At 42.9% G+C, this 17,327-nt stretch overlaps 2 protein-coding genes across 5 annotated transcripts in view; one reads left to right on the plus strand and one right to left on the minus strand.

Moving 5' to 3' along the window:
• The first annotated feature begins 1,476 nt into the window (after positions 1-1,476).
• On the plus strand, positions 1,477-12,005 carry LOC124013417 (proteasome subunit beta type-2-like). Its single transcript, XM_046327763.1, has 6 exons — positions 1,477-1,670; positions 2,312-2,434; positions 2,634-2,704; positions 11,016-11,178; positions 11,261-11,310; positions 11,814-12,005. Exons 1-6 carry the CDS (start codon positions 1,580-1,582, stop codon positions 11,916-11,918), a joined length of 603 nt encoding a protein of 200 aa, XP_046183719.1. The 5' UTR covers positions 1,477-1,579; the 3' UTR covers positions 11,919-12,005.
• Positions 12,006-13,854: 1,849 nt separating this feature from the next.
• LOC124013032 (transcription factor AP-2-epsilon) overlaps positions 13,855-17,327 on the minus strand; it is a 10,606-nt gene continuing 7,133 nt past the window's right edge. For 2 of the 4 annotated variants that reach the window (XM_046327146.1, XM_046327147.1), the window contains exons 4-7: positions 16,383-16,614; positions 15,557-15,675; positions 15,098-15,236; positions 13,856-14,763 (exon numbers count right to left, since the gene is read on the minus strand). In XM_046327146.1, coding sequence (XP_046183102.1) covers positions 14,502-14,763; positions 15,098-15,236; positions 15,557-15,675; positions 16,383-16,614 — 752 coding nt within the window. In that variant the 3' untranslated portion in view covers positions 13,856-14,501. Of the gene's footprint in view, positions 14,764-15,097; positions 15,237-15,556; positions 15,676-16,382; positions 16,615-17,327 lie in introns of all 4 variants that reach the window. The other 2 variants (XM_046327145.1, XM_046327149.1) reach the window with 2 other exon arrangements.

The raw sequence follows: 17,327 nt of genomic DNA on the forward strand, positions 1-17,327 counted from the left end.
GAGCTTCCTCTGTGCTGTCAGTGCTCCTGGATCATGTCCCCATTGGGCTTTCTCTCTCTCTCTCTCTCTCTCTCTCTCTCTCTCTCTCTCTCTCTCTCTCTCTCTCTCTCTCTCTCTCTCTTCTCTCTCTCTCTCTCTCTCTCTCTCTCTCTCTCTCTCTCTCTCTCTCTCTCTCTCTCTCTCTCTCTCTCTCTCTCTCTCTCTCTCTCTTTCTCTTTCACAAAAAGAGGAGAAGAGTGTCTTGGCAGGGTAATTAAGAATGGCCTCTAAACACAGGAGTATGGCAGGAATGCTCCAGATGAAAGTAAATGATTAAAATAATTACAGGCTCAGAGCTGACGAGCCGCAGTGTGGGGTGGCCGCCGGACATTTGTCGGTAATTAGATAATTAATCTGAATGCAAATGATGAGCCCTAACGAAGCAGTCAAGCTGAACCAGCGACAACTGCCGAGAGTGAAATAAGGGGAGAGAGAAAGAAATATGAAAATGAGTATAAAATATCCAGCTTCCAAAGTCAGCCTGCCAACACACAAAGCCAACACACATCAGAATTGTAAATCAATAACTCTAGCACCAAGTTTGAGTGGAGCTTGTGCATAAAAACTCCTCACATCTCTACATCTATAACTTTCACTCATTGTGACAAGTAGACATGAATAACTTGTTAAAAATACACAAGCTTACAAAGGGTGCCTGACAGTCGGAGCTCGAGCAACTGCATAGGAATTTCTAATGTTACAAGGTGCATTTCAGAGAGCTCAAAATGGAGGCTTACAAAGCCCAATAGACAGAAAAAGACAGAAAACTAATGACGAGTAATGCTAAGACTTTCTGCAAGCAGTTTAAGTGCATCTGCAAATTGTGTGTTTATGGCTTTCTAACATGTGTGTTGATCATTTTCTAACCTGACATTCAGCAGGCTACAGATTTGGGAAGTTGGACCGAACAAACTGAACGAGAAATCCCACTTGAAAACCAAAGCAAACGGAAATCATACTCAATAAAAAGACAAATTCATTATACAATCTAAGATGTATTATTTAAAAAATGTTTTTGCTTTTATGCAGAATGTGTGTGTGTGTGTCTCTTTCTGTCTGTGTGTTCAACAGTTTTTTAAATGTTTCTTTGTGCTTTGATCTTGCTTTAGGCTATTAAACATCCCAATTTAATTCAATACAATTTAGTAGTCTGTATATTCCAGAGATACAGTAGATTGTACCACAATCATTTGCAGTAGACTTTCAGTGGCAGCACCCAGACCTGGGTCATCACTAGTTACCACAGCCACAAAGTTGTAAACCTCGCCCATTTCTACAATCTATCTTCCTAAAATATTATTTTAAGCCTAACCCTAACCACACTGCTAATCATACGCCTAACCATTTCTGACTTTGTGGCTGTGGTAACTAGTGGAAACCCCAGACCTTTGTCACATGAGAAGGAGAAAACGTCATATTTCATGACGTCAACATTATGCCCTCTCATTCAAGTTTTGCTGTGTAATCTGAGGAAACGAACGAGGTTGCGTTGTTCCTCAGGCAAAACTTTACTTCAAAATTGTTACTCGGAAGTTACAGTATGGAATATTTGATCGGAATTCAGGGACAAGATTTCGTCCTAGTTGCTGCTGATAATGTTGCAGCCCACAGCATCGTTAAAATGAAACAGGGTATGCTCGTTTGCAGTTAGCTAGTCGCTAAATTAGCCAGCTAGCTAACGTTATTTAGCCTGCTTTTCTTAGCCATGAACTAATTTGTAAAATCAGCAAAATGGCCTAAATATTTGTCTCACACATTTCAGTTTTGAATCATATAACGTTACTGAAACATTAATTATAATTGTTGTTAGCTAAGCATGCTAGTTTACATGTTATGAGATAACAGTAGTTTAGCAAACTAGCTAGCATCTATGTGAGCTAATCAGCTAGGAAGCTTCCTCCCTGGCCAATGAGTCGAGATCAGAAAAGCGGACACTCGCTACCGAATTGATTTGGCTTCCACTTATCACCAACGTTTGTTTGCTAACAATTGTGTTGGAAGAGCTAGTAGGCTTGTTAACTTGCATGTCCACAACCCCCAAGCAGATTTGTTTTAGCTACCTAAAAAGGCTAGCCATATAGCTAACTCCCTTCATTCAATTGTGAAAGTGAAAGTCAGCAAGGAGCGCACACACTAGCAGGCCCAGATTATTATCAAAATGACTTGCAATATTTTCCTCAAAGTAAGAAAAGTCTGAAAGATACGTCATGTTGAACATGTCACTGGAGTGCGTATGTGATTAAATAACTAACACCTTGTCTATCGCCCTCAGACCAGGACAAGATGTTCAAGCTGAGCGATAAAATTCTGTTGCTATGTGTGGGAGAGGCCGGAGACACAGTGCAGTTTGCAGAGTATATTCAGAAGAATATTCAGCTATACAAAATGAGGAATGGTAAGTGCCACCCGTTTCTTGTTTCTCTGGTGTCAAAATAAAGATGGCCTAGTACTACTCATGCCACCGCTACTGACATATGTGCATTCAATACTCGTTGTAAATATTGTTTGTACATTTTATGAATGTTTTTCCACCAGTTATGTGCTACCCCATGGTGACATCTCATGGGGCTTTCCTTTCATTTGGACTCTTTCAGGTTATGAACTCAGTCCAACAGCAGCAGCCAACTTCACACGCAAGAACCTTGCAGACTACCTTCGAAGCAGGGTAATTATTTAATGTGGACCAATGCTTTTATTTCTTTCCAATGTAGCCTAGCATACCATACTGCGATACTCCAAAGTTGCTCTGTGCTATTGCCACTTAGCCAGTGTCTTGACTGAGCAAACCCATTTTGGGGATTTCTGGTATGTCATCAACATAAATCAATCACAGCACATTGTTGGACTCATTCAGCAGTTTTTACCTGAATAAATACAATACCATTGGAAGTTAATGTTGAAAATTCAAGTTATACTGATCAAAAATATAAAAGCAACATGCAATAATTAATGATTTTACTGAGTTTAGGTTCATTTACATCATTGGTTAGAGGAAAACATACATAACACAGATGGCTACATTTTGGAATGTTGCATTTTAATATGGCGGTCGCCAAAACAGAAAGAAAAACACCACTGTTTAGTCAATCATGCCTAAATTCCTAATTTGGCCCTTATACTATCATGGTCACCTAATCATCCCCAGTTTGCAATTGGCTTATTCATCCCCTCTCTCCTGTAACTATTCCCCAAGTCGTTGATGTAAATGACAATGTGTCCTCAGTCAATTTACCTGGTAAAATAAAAATATATTATCACTTTGATATCAATTGCGTTAGAGGGGGAGATGAGGTTGCATGTCCTATTAAAACTAACATGCTGACCAAACCGACCGCGCACATGTTGATTTTGTACCCCCCACACCAGACACGATCAGGATACTATGCAGGTTGAAATATTGAAAACAAAGTCTGAACCAATTATATTAATTTGGGGACAGGTTGAAAAGCATTAAACATTTATGGCAATTTGGCTAGTTAGCTTGCAGTTGCTAGCTAATTTGTCCTATTTAGCTAGCTTGCTGTTGCTAGCTAATTTGTCCTGGGATTTAAACATTCAGTTATTTTACCTGAAATGCACAAGGTCCTCTACTCCACCTATTAATCCACACAAAAACAGTCAATCGAATCGTTTCTAGTCATCTCTCTTCCTTCCAGGCTTTTTCTTCTCTTGACTTTATTGCGATTTACAACTTTAATAAATTAGCGCCACTGACCTCGTTCATCTTTCAGACACCCACGTGGGTATAACCAATGAGGAGATGACATGTGGGTACCTGCTTCTACAAACCAATGAGGAGATGGGAGAGGCAGGACTTGCAGCGCGATCTGCGTCACAAATAGAACTGACTTCTATTTTAGACCTTGGCAACACATGCGCTCGTTGGCGCGCGCAGTGTGGGTGCAATAATTGAATAATATAGATTGCTACATTTATTTTGCAACGCTCACGCATGCGTCTCAAACTGTGTAGTCATCCTGTAAGGCTCCTATCTATATTTTGGAATGGTGGATGTTGATTTCGGGAGGCTGCCATCGAGGAAAATAGATATATTATTTTGCTTATCTTCAACGAAACACGACCCACAGTAGGATACCAACAGTGACAACAGTTGACTGAAGTTTAAGTGATTGGTGTGTGTCCGGCGACATTTATACAGAGACGCCCCGAATTATCAGTGTCATTTGAGAAAGAAAATCAGAATTGCATTCGAAGTCTTGCGACCCCTTGTATGACAACCAAAGATATTGATATGTTTTAAACGGGTTGGAACCAAAATAATTTTACAATCGTTTAGTTCTGAACAGACCCCCCCCAAATTGTTTCATTCCAATGTTCTGACCGGCAAAAAAAAAAAAAGTACCGGCTTATATCGTAGGTTTTGTAACCTGTGAAATCAACAGTATTTTACTTTTTGCTCATTGCATTACCAGTCAGTGCTTATCATTCAGACAAGCTAGTTGTTTACATGCATGATAGACGTACACGTGTAGCAAATGGCTCGAGCGAGAGCGAGGGGAGGGTAGAGAAGGCGGCTTGAAGCGCTGTGCATCTTGTTATGACGTATTATATGAATAAGGTCCAGAGTTATACTTAGGAGCTGTTTCTATAGAGGAACTTTGAATGCCTCTTAGGTGCTAGCTAGCTAACAAGCTTGAGCGAGGTAGCTAGCTAACGAGCTTATGTGTGCAGAGCGCACCAGAATTAAAAACACATCTTTGCCTTGTTGTAGTTAATTAATCCAATGTGAAATGTGATACCTAAGCCTATAGTATCCTTAACTAGCATTGAACAAGTTAATCCATACATCTCTAGCTCATCAAAAAGCTCTCTCCCTGTCTACTGAATCAAGCTTGTAACGTCAGTACAGTAGCCTAATGCTTTGGAGGAGCAGGTAGCCGAAACACACACACAGGCAAAGATTTCCAGCTTGCAGGTACGCTGGAGTAAGTGTCTGAGTGAGTGAGGGTTTTGCATAGGGGTTTTTCTATAAATCATGGGGCCAATGTGTGACATTAGGATAAATAAAACAGACTTTTATCAAGGTCCACACGTGTACTTAGAGGAATATATGCACATTTGCCCATAACGCCACCTATGCAACAATATAGGCCTTATACATCCTTTAAGCAGGGCTCATACAGTGGCAAGTCAAATTCAAGGACGTCTTCAAGCACTTAATTGTAATTTTTATATAATTGTACATAAGACTTAATATAGACCCCCCACAAAAAAAAAAGTGTTTAAAAAAGTAGGCCTTACCACTTTAAGAACAATGCATTTTGTTGGCCTTGTCAATGCATTGATATTCAAATTATTATTACATTTTAAATTATGTGAGAATGTGGAATTGCCTGACTAAATAAATTGGATACATGCATGGAGATTTTTCTGTAGCCTATGTGGCCGACACAGGCACACATCATAAAGCCACGAATAGCTGTAGCTGAGATTAATCTCACCATCGCTGTTTTTTTAATGAGCAACCAACCAAAAACCTTGTTCCCTTTTGTAATGGAGGGATTTGTATAGGAAGCCAAGTTAAAGCCAGCATTCGATGTTGTCGTCCTCAAAACTACACACAGTTTTACCGCAACAGAGTAGCGCTACACCTTTCAATAGAATCAGCTGGTATCAAACCAGTGGCCACATCTCTCTCTCAAAAAAATATTAAAATGAAATCGCAAACAATTATAGGGGAGCAGGAGACCCTATTGGCTACAATAATTACAAGGACTTCTCAAGCACCAACTTTAGGAAATGTCTGATTTTCAAGGTATGTCTGTTCCAGTACATTAATTTTTCCAACAAGTTCAAGCAGCCTAGGCTACTTCAAGCGCCTTGTATTGTTTTTAAAACTGCAGGTGTAACATGGAAACCAAAATGTATTTGTCATGTTATTTCATTACCTGATCTATTAGGCTATGTAATTTGTCATCTTTATATACATAATAATTAATAGGAATAACCACTCGGCGACCTGCAGCCCCTAATTAAACAGCTCAACACCAAATGCGCATCCAGCAAGTATTATGCATCATTATTGAAGAACCACATTAATGGCATTATTGATTTAGGTTTTAAGTATCAGGGTCAGGTGACTCTTTCGGTTAGAAGCATTTGATTTTCCAATTGCATACATTTTTGGGGATTTTGTGTGCCCATGAAAACTGTTTTCACCCCGTAACATAAGGAGACACGAAATGTTACGTAGTTATACTGTATTTCTGAGATCTATATACAAAAAAAACTGTCCAACAGCTAGATCCAGGATTCTTACAGGGTTCAAGTTCAATGTATAATTTAACGGATTAATACTTCATATATGATATACCTACAATTGACACTGCTATAAATGCAAGGACAGAAAAGTATTGTTTTATGTCAGACGATTTTGGGCAAAAATGTCAAGACACCAACCATGAGAAATTAACAGGCTTTAAATGAATTTGATTAAATACAGCAATGTTCCCCCTTATAGCTTAATGTAATGCCATGAAAAACAATTATAGATATTATCAATGACTTATTGACTATCTATAGCAAGTTGTCCAGCGTAGGAAATCATCACTGGTACCCTAGTTTATACAAATACCCATAGGCACTTTGTTTTGTTGTGGCACTATAAAGAAAAATGCCTGGGACTTAAAATACAGGTTATAACTGGTTCCCATGCTCTTAACGGTTCTGTTCCGGAACAGTATGAGTCACTTTCGTTACGTTTGTTCCTTGAAAAAGTTTTATTTTCGTGTTTTCAGTTATTTTCCTTGAACCGCTTCCAACCCCTGGTTTTAAGCACTTGCTGCTTCTACACCTGCATTGCTTGCTGTTTGTGGTTTTAGGCTGGGTTTCTGTACAGCGCTTTGAGATATCAGCTGATGTACGAAGGGCTATAGAAATAAACTTGATTTGATCTTGTATCATCGTTTTGACCAATCTGAGGTTAAAAAAAAGATGTGTAATTCCCCCCAATTGGATGTGGTCAAAACATCAGCTTGTGTAATGTAGTAACACATACTGTCCACATGAAAAGTAGCGTAAATATACATGAATTAGATATGTCAAAAGAATCTTATTTTAGGATGATGCTGAATTATTTGTTCAAATATCACATAGCTATATTTCTCACTAGTTTAACCATTTTTAAAGATAGGGAGGGGGGGGGGTGCTCCTAAGCAAAATCTTACCAGGCGCTTGTGTAGCGGGCTGAATGTTTGACGTCCCTACTATGTCACACATTCAGGTCGGATTTCAGTCTAATGGACCTGCGACACTTAACCTTTGCGGAGCGCGAGACATTCCTGTTGTTTTCAGGGGAAAACTGGGCACAAGCATGCCTGTCTCTTCCAGCGAAGCAGCTAAAAAATCAAAACTACTGCTGTCATGACGCGCTCGCGTAGCACACGTTACACGCATCTTGTCTCGGTTGTGTACCTCTACTATATCAGTCTGAGATGTGGGCGACGAGTTTATTTTGACTGATCCAGAGACTGTTGTCAATATGTTGTGAGTTGGCCCAAGTGTCGCTCCAGTCTCAAGGGTAGGCAGCACCTGCGGCAGAAACAGAGCGCAACCCATCGGGTGCGTGTCCTACCGCTCCCTGGTTGTGAAGCATTGAACGTGTGTGTGTGTATGACGATTGTGTGTGCGCCAGAAGGAAAGTGTGGGAAGGACATCCGAGTCAAGTCTCCTCGTATCCGTCCCTCTCAATCTCATATGGTTGCGGCGAGGTTAATATGTTAGGAGTAGTGCAGCCGCTGCCTGTCACAATAGCAGAAGGATGAGAATAATTACAAAAAACAATTAGTGGGGCTGAGGAGGGAATGTGGGACACAGGGAGGGGGGAGCAGAGGGAGTGGGAGAGGGAGGCTAGAAAGGGGGCCAGTCCCAAGGGCTTTGAACTAGGCCCAGAAGTCAACACTGCACAGAAGGGCGTGTGCAATTGAGTCGGTGTTACAGTTGGGCTGCTACTGGTTCAATGTGTGCTTTAGATATTGGATAACATTACAAAATATTCAGAAATTCATGCCTGCCCAAAGGCAGTAAAAACATTTTTTTTTTTTTACCCTGTGGTACATATATCCTTGTTAATGTATATTGAATTTCCGTACGCTGTTCTCAGTTCTCGCAGGGCTTCCAAACAGTTTCTCCTCGACATCCCACACCTTCCTTCAGCTGTGCTCTCCCATTCACACCCACCCCAGAGTATTTGGACATGCACATATGTTAGATAAACACGTTTTCCACACGTTCCGGAACATTTCTGAATGTTTCTCTCTCGTCCACCTGAGTGGAGGGTCGCGAAGCTGTTACGCGAAGAGGATGTCTCTTGTGGTGCGAAAACATCAGGGGATGAGTGGTGGTGATAGAGCTTTGCATTGGGTGGGGGTGGGGGGTGCACTGTGTACCTACCAGGAATGGTGTGAGAGAAGGGCAGCCTGAAGTCAACTGCATTATGTATTTCAAAAACTCTTTTCTTAAAATGGACAGCACAGCCAATGTTCTTGTTTAAGAGCGGTGATGAACTTTACCGGCTTTCTCTGTTATAAACCATTATCTCAGTCGTATGTAGCCTCTTGGGTTGTATCCCAAAGAACAAGTAAGCCCTCTTGCTTTATTTAAAGATTTAGCAAAAAGGCCACGGCAACAGTTTGCCTGGTGCTAGTGTTGCATATGGGGTTTTTGTTTTTAAGTACAGCGCGGGCACAAATAATTACTAGTGCCATATTGCACATGACTCCCCTGTTCCAGCACAGATGAACAATTAATACAGCAGATTGAGGGGAAATGCCAATAAAGAGAACATGTCCTGGGGCACGGTGCAAAGAGGGTGGGAGGGAGGGCACGGTGCACAGAGAGGGGTAGGGAAGGAGAGGGGGAGCGAGTGCTGGCACGTGGAAGACGAGAGGGAGAGCGAGCAGGGTTGATTTACCACGGTTCACTTCGTTCATCACCAGACACAACCATACATCCTCCTTTTTAGTTGAATGCCTAATACCGTTGGACACCCCATCTCTCTGGTGTGTGTGTGTGTGTGTGATGAGGTTCTTTTGAAGACATGTGTTTGGGACTTGGCCTGAGTTCAGGTGCTGGATTTAACGAGCCTGCTGCCTGGTGGCCTCCTAGGTGTCATGAGGAGGAAGGGTTATTTCGATGCCAGCTCCAGCACTGTATTTTTTATGCCGTAACCTGTAAGACAGGTGTTGCTCGGGTGAGTGTGGGTGGTAACCTGTAAGACAGGTGTTGCTTGGATGAGTGTGGGTGGTAACCTGTAAGACAGGTGTTGCTTGGATGAGTGTGGGTGGTAACCTGTAAGACAGGTGTTGCTTGGATGAGTGTGGGTGGTAACCTGTAAGACAGGTGTTGCTTGGATGAGTGTAGGTGGTAACCTGTAAGACAGGTGTTGCTTGGATGAGTGTGGGTGGTAACCTGTAAGACAGGTGTTGCTCGGGTGAGTGTGGGTGGTAACCTGTAAGATGGGTGTTGCTCGGGTGAGTGTGGGTGGTAACCTGTAAGACGGGTGTTGCTCTGGTGAGTGTGGGTGGTAACCTGTAAGACTGGTGTTGTTCGGGTGAGTGTGAGTGGTAACCTGTAAGACGGGTGTTGCTCTGGTGAGTGTGGGTGGTAACCTGTAAGACGGGTGTTGCTCGGGTGAGTGTGGGTGGTAACCTGTAAGACGGGTGTTGCTCGGGTGAGTGTGGGTGGTAACCTGTAAGACTGGTGTTGCTCGGGTGAGTGTGGGTGACGCCACTGGGGTGTTTCCCGGAGGACACCAATGAGTTCAGGCATGGCCTGGCGAGACATAACCCCTTTCCACAGGGAGCGTGACAAGTCAGCCTTTCTTTCCCCCGAAGAAAGGGTCTCGCACATAAACAACGTTGATACTTGTGGCAGGTGTTCAGATGACAGCAGGTTACTGCAGCTCAGAGGATGTCACGTTGGACATCCACTGTGTCGCTCTCCCTCTAGGACTGGATTCATATGCAAAGCTTAGCTGCTGAATTGTAACGTTTGTTTCATAGCGTCAGTGGGTTTAACTCATTTGAACCAGGAAACTCCGCAATTGTCAAACGTCAATCCAGGGCGCGGCGCCATGACCGCTTTCTGTAACTTCAATTTGTCCTGATAGGGGGATTATAACAAGGAGGGAGGATGGTGAAAGGGGAGAATTGCGAAAGCGGAGAAGAGCTCATTGAAATGGAGTGGCTAGAAGGGTAAAAAGTAATTTTAAGGGAGAGGGAAGGAGGGAGACTACTTCAGAAGTTTTTAATGAGCCCTGGCATTACTCCAGGGCATAGGGTGAAGGCGGGAGTGGAGGGGGGGGGGCAGCAGCGGGGGTCCGTTTCCCAGCAGATGTCACACTGCCAGTGACACCACGACCCCCTCCCAACCCACCTAACCCCCCTCAGTCCTCTCCAACCCATCTACCCCCCCACCCTCCAGGTTGTGACAGTTTCACACCCCTCCCTGTTCTCTTGTGCTGCTGTTGTTTTACCTCCCGTTTTGTTTACTTCCAAATCAAAGCTGATCATTAATAGCAGCGACGTTTGAACAATCTGAAAATAACTTGCTACTGGGTATCTTTTTAGTTGCCTTCTGTTGTGCTCTTAATCGCACTGCCGCTTCCTAGTGTCTGGCACCCAGCTTGTGCAATGATGGCTGTGTGCTGACCGTAGAGAGAGATCACTAGAGAAGGTGTATTATTAAATCGTTTCGTCTCCTTGGGACTGACTATTGGTCGATGCCGTAACACCAACCTCGGAGGATAATAACAGAGGAAGAGAAAACAGGACCTTTGTTGTTTGAACGCGGACAAAGAATTGTAATTGTGTGTGTCGTCCTTCATCACATGCCCATTGTGTGAACGTTGTCATAACACCATAATGTCAAGATGTGGCGACAGTATCGCCGTAACAATCCCAATTGTTTTCCCATGTCTTCACTGACCCATACCTCCTTGTCTCCTCTCTCACCAGACTCCCTACCATGTGAACCTGTTGCTGGCTGGGTTTGATGAGACGGACGGCCCAGGGCTCTACTACATGGATCACCTGTCTGCTCTGGCCAAGGCCCCCTTCGCTGCCCACGGCTACGGAGCCTACCTCACCCTGTCTATCCTCGACCGCTACTACAGACCAGGTGGGATCTCTCTCTCTCCCTCTCTCTCTTAAGTTCTTCCACATCTGGACATGAAGCTAACCATAATTCTCTCATGCTTCAGATCTGACTCGGGATGAAGCCATGGACCTGCTGAAGAAGTGCATTGAGGAGGTGAGCTCGTTTGTTTTTCCTGTTTCGAGCTAACTGAATGACGGCACTGTGCTTCGTCGCCACCACCTTTACGGGGCGGCGGGTAGCCTTGAGGTTAGAGTGTTGGGCCAGTAACCGAAAGGATGCTGGATCGAATCCCCGAGCTGACAAGGTTAAAAAAAGTTATTCTGCCCCCGAACAAGGCAGTTAGCCTACTGTTCCCCTGTAAGGCTGTCATTGTAAATAAGAACTTGTCTCAACTGACTTGCCTAGTTAAATAAAAATACAAATAAAAACTATTTGTTGGTTTTAGGTCATCACATTTGGAGATGTTACGGGATAATCACAATCAGCAGTCGGGTGCATGTGTCTTTAATTTGTCAAATAGAGATGTCTTTATATTAGGAAAACGTCATTTTGCGAGAACTGTTCAAGGAACAGAACATAACAGCCATAACATGCATATAGCTTTGTTTCTCCTATATATGACTCATGACCTAACTCCCCCTCTCTCTCCGCTCCAGCTGAACCACCGCTTCATCCTCAACCTGCCCTCCTTCAGCGTCCGTTTGATTGACAAGGACGGCACCCATGACCTGGAGAAGCTTATCCCTGTGGGCGCCAAGTGACCGCTCACTGCTTACCCCTAATGCCCACATTTTTGTACCGTAGACCTTGCCCTTTATATTCCAATAAAACGTGACGCACTGTTGAGATCTTTTTGTCCTCGTAGTGCTTTCTTCAGGCTCCCCTATAAAGAGAACAGCCTTCTGGCTGTGTACTCTTGTTGACGCTGTAGTCTGCTCCTCTGCGTTTGTACGTGCATTGTCGACCATGGGAAAGTGAAAAGCCGTATGACCAGAAATGAATAATGAATACAAATATATAATGATGGACCTTTCTAAAAGTACCTCAATTAAATGTGGGTATTTTCATGACTATTTCTACTGTAGTTAAGTAACAAATAAATTATAATTACATTTTACAGATGTGTATTCTTTACACAGTATAGTTTAAGTATTATGTTTATATACTATATACAAAGCCTATTGAATTTTACCTACAGTGGTGTAAAGTACTAAAGTAGTTTGGGGTATCTGTACTTTAATATTTATACTTTTGACAAATTTTAATTTTACTTAACTACATTCCTAAAGAAAATATTGTGCATTGTACTTCATACATTTTCCCTGACACCCAAAAGTACTCATTACATTTTGAATGCTTAGCAGGACAGGAAAAGGGTCCAATTCACACATTATCAAGATAATTTATTTAAATAACTGCTGTCTGGTTTGCTTAATATAAGCAATTATTTATATTTTTGAAACTAAATACTTTGATACTTTTACTCAAGTAGTATTTTACTGGGTAACTTTCACTTTTAATTTTCTGTTAGAGGTATCTTTTACTAAAGTATGAGAATTGGGTACTTTTCCCACCACTGATTATCTAGCTGTAACAAGTATCACCCTAATTTTCCTCTGCATTCAGGAAAAACTAAACATCCGGATGGGAAAACTGGGCCACAGTAGTGAACATCAAGCCAGTGTGTCTCCAACTCCTCTCTCCAAATCACAGACAGGTGATTAATAAACATTAAACAATCCCTCCTCTCCCAAACACACCGGAATCTGACGGGAAGAGCAGCATATGTTTGCCTGGAGGCACAGGGAGATGGAGAACAACCCTGCTGAGTGTCAAGATATTGGAGGGGGGGGGGGGGGGGCAGGTCACAGGGAGATAGATGGATGGGGGAATTGACACTGGAGGGAGGGGGCAGGTAAGGAGGTGTAGAGAATGGAGAGAAGCAGAGAGAACGAGCAGTTGATGAGAGGTGGTGTAACAACAGATGAGGGAGGGGGACGGGAGCTGAGGTGTGGAGTTGTGCACTGGGGTCGTGGCGGTCTCTCAGGTACCGGTGGGGCTGGCTGCTGCCTGGCACGGTGACACAGTTGCCGCTGTGATGGTTAGGGATCGCTTTCACCTCATCGCTTTGGCGTAAATGGGCTCTGAATTTTGAGTGGCCCCTGGGGTGCAAGTTCGCATCAGTAATTATTTTGTGTGAGAGAAAGCGAGGTGGGTAGTGTGTCTACAGTTAATCACAAGTGGTGAATATCTACTTTTTCAGAATATTCTGTTATTGTAATGATTAGCAACAAATATCTATATTTTTATTTTTTGTAAAAATTTGAATTTAATATCTTAAATTATTCTTGAGATTTTTTATATCATTTTCTAATCACCAGAAATTGTACTTTTTTTAACCATTAATATTTTGAAGATAGATCTATTTTATGGCCCGTGGCTTGTAGGTATTAAACTCCTGAATAAATAAGCGTATTAGAATAAACCTTGAATTGACATTAAAAATATTGCCGTAGGAAAAGCATCCTTTCACCATCGACAGTGAATGATAAAACATGATACCCAGACAGTCCGCATCAGTTATTCTTTAATAATATATTACATTTATGCCGTAATACAATAATTATAACAGTAATAACATTAATAATAAACATACACAGTAAGTACAAAATGATTCGTTTTTTTTCTTAATTTACCCACACCTACCCTCCCCTTCAACCATAGCTGCCTCTGACACCACGCCCCCATGCCCACCCCCAAAAACTCAATTACCCAGCAGCACCCACATAGAATCGTAGTACACAAACTTCCCATCCTATGGGGTGGAGTTGGACAGTATCCAATGTCCAGATGAGGAACAAGCAAAACTGAGAAAGTTGGTTGTAATGGATATGGCGCATCTCTTGTGACGAGATGTTTTCAAAGTGGGTCCAAGTCCAGACAGTCAAACAGACCTTGAAGGGAAGTAAGCATAGAGATAAATAGTTGTATCTCTTTGGGAAGTAGAGGGGGGAAAAGCAGGTTGGGGTATCATCTTGACAGTCAGACAGGGACAGAAGACCAGAACTCATCCAGAAAATGTCATTGGCAGTTAGAAATGGACACTGCCTAGAAAACCAGCAGCCCAGAAGAAAAAGTCCATGCGTCTTTGAGTGAGGTGGCCGACACATATACAGCACAAACATCACCACGCCCTTCCCTGTGAGGGATCGGGCCAGAGCAGGAATTTCAGAAAGAAAATCTCAGTCATTGTCTTCATAAAGGAGGCTACGAGAAGATGGAATTGAGAACTCAGTCCGTCCGTCAATCTCCAATCGCCATTCTCCTCCAAAGATGTTGTTGAATTATTTGCGGTGCTTCATCTCCTTCTCGTGGTGCCCCTTGCCACCCCCCTGGTCCTTGTCCAGCATTTTGATGGCCTCCACCAGGTAGCTCTGGAAGGCGGAGAGGGCGGCGCAGATAGCGGGGGTACCGAAGCCGTGGGTGAGCAGGCTGAAGTGGGTGAGATTGCTCTGGACCCCGTGCTCCAGACAGGGGTTGGGACGACTCGCCCCCAGAGGAGAGCGGTCCTGGGACATCAGGTCCACAAACTCCTTGCAGATATCCCTGAGGGAAAAAAGGTAGGAGAAGGGTTAGAATTCTTCAATGCTAACGTTAAGTTTTGAATAAAATGTTCTTCATTATACCCGTCAACATTTTCAGGTCAACATGTAACAATGTAATGGAACGATAATCACGGTCATTAAAACTGTACACATTTCCTAAATAGCTTTGTCTGCTTAAGTTGAGCTGAAAATCTTTTTTAGTTGGTGTCTACCCTTCACTCAATGCACACTATGTATATCTGTTTGTATATGCGATACTGGAGATTGTTCAGTATTAGTGAGACTATCTACTGTAAGAGTATACTAGGCCCAGACGGGGATTATGAGACACTCACTTGGTGGCCAGCAGCATACTGCGTCGTGTGGGAAGCTGCTCGGGGTCACTCTGCCTACACAGATACTCTGCTGTCGCTCTGGCAGGGAACTCCGTCTCGCACACATACCCAAAGTCACGGGCCAGGTGGACTGCCTCACCTGGAAGAGATAGAAAAGAATGATCGGATGTCAATTTGGAAGGTTGGCAGGAAATAAGGCAAAACATAGCTCTGTGTGTGGATTCGCCATCGGTTGATGTTACTGAAGGGACATATGTTGTTATTACTTTATTACCAATTTACATTCAATTTAATTGTGCAAATACATTTTTGTTGAAAAGTGAATTACAGTGGCAGTAGATTTTACTAGAGATTTTTACTCAGCGATAACTGGGAATTATGTCCTCTACTTAGATTTGTTCTTTAAATCTGTGTGTGCGTGTCTGTCAGTACGTCTAAAAGTCACCGTGGGCCCCTTACCCTCCACTAGAGCCGTCAGGAGGGTGACGTTGGCGGCCTTGCGTCGCCCGGCGGGGAGATTAAGCCCGATCTTTTCCAGACGCTCTCTCAGACAGCGCCCGCCATTCTTTGACTTTGCCCTGGAGGGAGGAGACAAGAGACAGAGAGAGCAGCTTAAGACCTGTCTGTGTGGCCACGTAAACAAACCACGGAGCCTAGTCCCTGGCTGCTCACTGAGTGTCCCCTTGGCCATAGTCTAGTGCTGCTGCCACTTGAGGGTTTCATTTCATACCCAGCCATCATCATGTCCTGAGACATCTTAAGGCCTGTCAATAAAGACGTCTGGCTGACATGTCTATGGACGCATCTTAAAGACACCTCAAGACATCTTAAATATAGAAGACGTCTTGGAAGTAATAAGACGTTTTAGGGACACGATAAAGAGTATTTCTGTGATTCCATTGCTTTTCAACCTTTTTTCTACAGTTAGATATGGTGCTGAAGAATTTCATAGTAGGCAATGATTTGAAATATGAACCACTGCAATCTAACGTACGAACAACGAACAGGAAAAGCGCTTCATTAAAAAAAAAGATGCATTAAAAATTAATAGAGGAATTTAAAATGTTTTGTATAATGTATGCATTATTACAATCTCTGTGGAGGAGTGGGACTTTTCTCACTGGATACATTAAGCAATCAGGGGTGACAAATAATGTATTCTATGGTTCAGAATACATGAATATATCTATTGTTCAGACTTTCCTTATTTGATTTATTATCATGTGTGAAGCCTGTCCACTGTTTCGCTCTCCCCACCCCTAACTCCAAACCCCACCCCTCTCACCTGCGGAGGACTCCGCCCAACAGGGAAGCGTTCAGGCACTCAGGCGGGGCCAGACGTCGCTGCACCTCCCCCACGGTGACCTTGTACTTGGAGGTGGAGCTGAGGAGGGAGAGGCGGCCGGGGACGGAGCAGAACACCTCCCCTGGGTTGGACACGGAACCAATCCCTAGACCATCCTTACTGAGGTGGAGAGCCGACAGGGAGGAGCCGTTCAACTTGGAGGGGATGGGAACTGTGGAGAGAGAGAGAGAGAGAGAGAGAGAGAGAGAGAGAGAGAGAGAGAGAGAGAGAGAGAGAGAGAGAGAGAGAGAGAGAGAGAGAGAGAGAGAGAGAGAGAGAGAGAGAGAGAGAGAGAGAGAGAGAGAGAAATGGCAAGATTGGAAGAGGAGGAGAGATGATATAGGAGAAAAAAAAGAGTAAAGTTGAATAAAAATCATATTTCCACAATCCTTTCTGATATACTTGAAAAATGGTCATCCTTGATGTTCTAATGAAAGTAATGTGTTTATCACATGGATAATAAATTCAGTGGCACATTTACAGCTCTAATTCTGGTACCACTATTGTTGTTGTTGGGGTCACAGCAGCTGGGTGCCATGTTTCTTTATGTAACACATCTCATATAAAACTTATTCACTACTTTCACAGTCACTTTTCTCTGACTGCTAAGCTTGAAGACCTTCATTCTCAAGTACTGAGTGTTGCTAGAACTTCAAGTGCCACTTTACAGGTTTAAAATCTGAGAGAAAATGGGGCAGGCAACACTATCATATGATAGCAAATTATAGAATTGCTGTGCCTAAGAAAGCATTTGAACCATCAAAATCGAAGCTTTGTGGTAATATCTGCCGTTACTTGAGAGGAGTATTCGGAAAATGATTACGATTTAAACTGCCATTCAGTTCCTAATAATGATTTGTGTTGACGTAAAAAAAAAAATTAGTC

Source organism: Oncorhynchus gorbuscha, linkage group LG24 (assembly GCF_021184085.1).
Source record: "Oncorhynchus gorbuscha isolate QuinsamMale2020 ecotype Even-year linkage group LG24, OgorEven_v1.0, whole genome shotgun sequence".
NCBI lineage: Eukaryota > Metazoa > Chordata > Actinopteri > Salmoniformes > Salmonidae > Oncorhynchus > Oncorhynchus gorbuscha.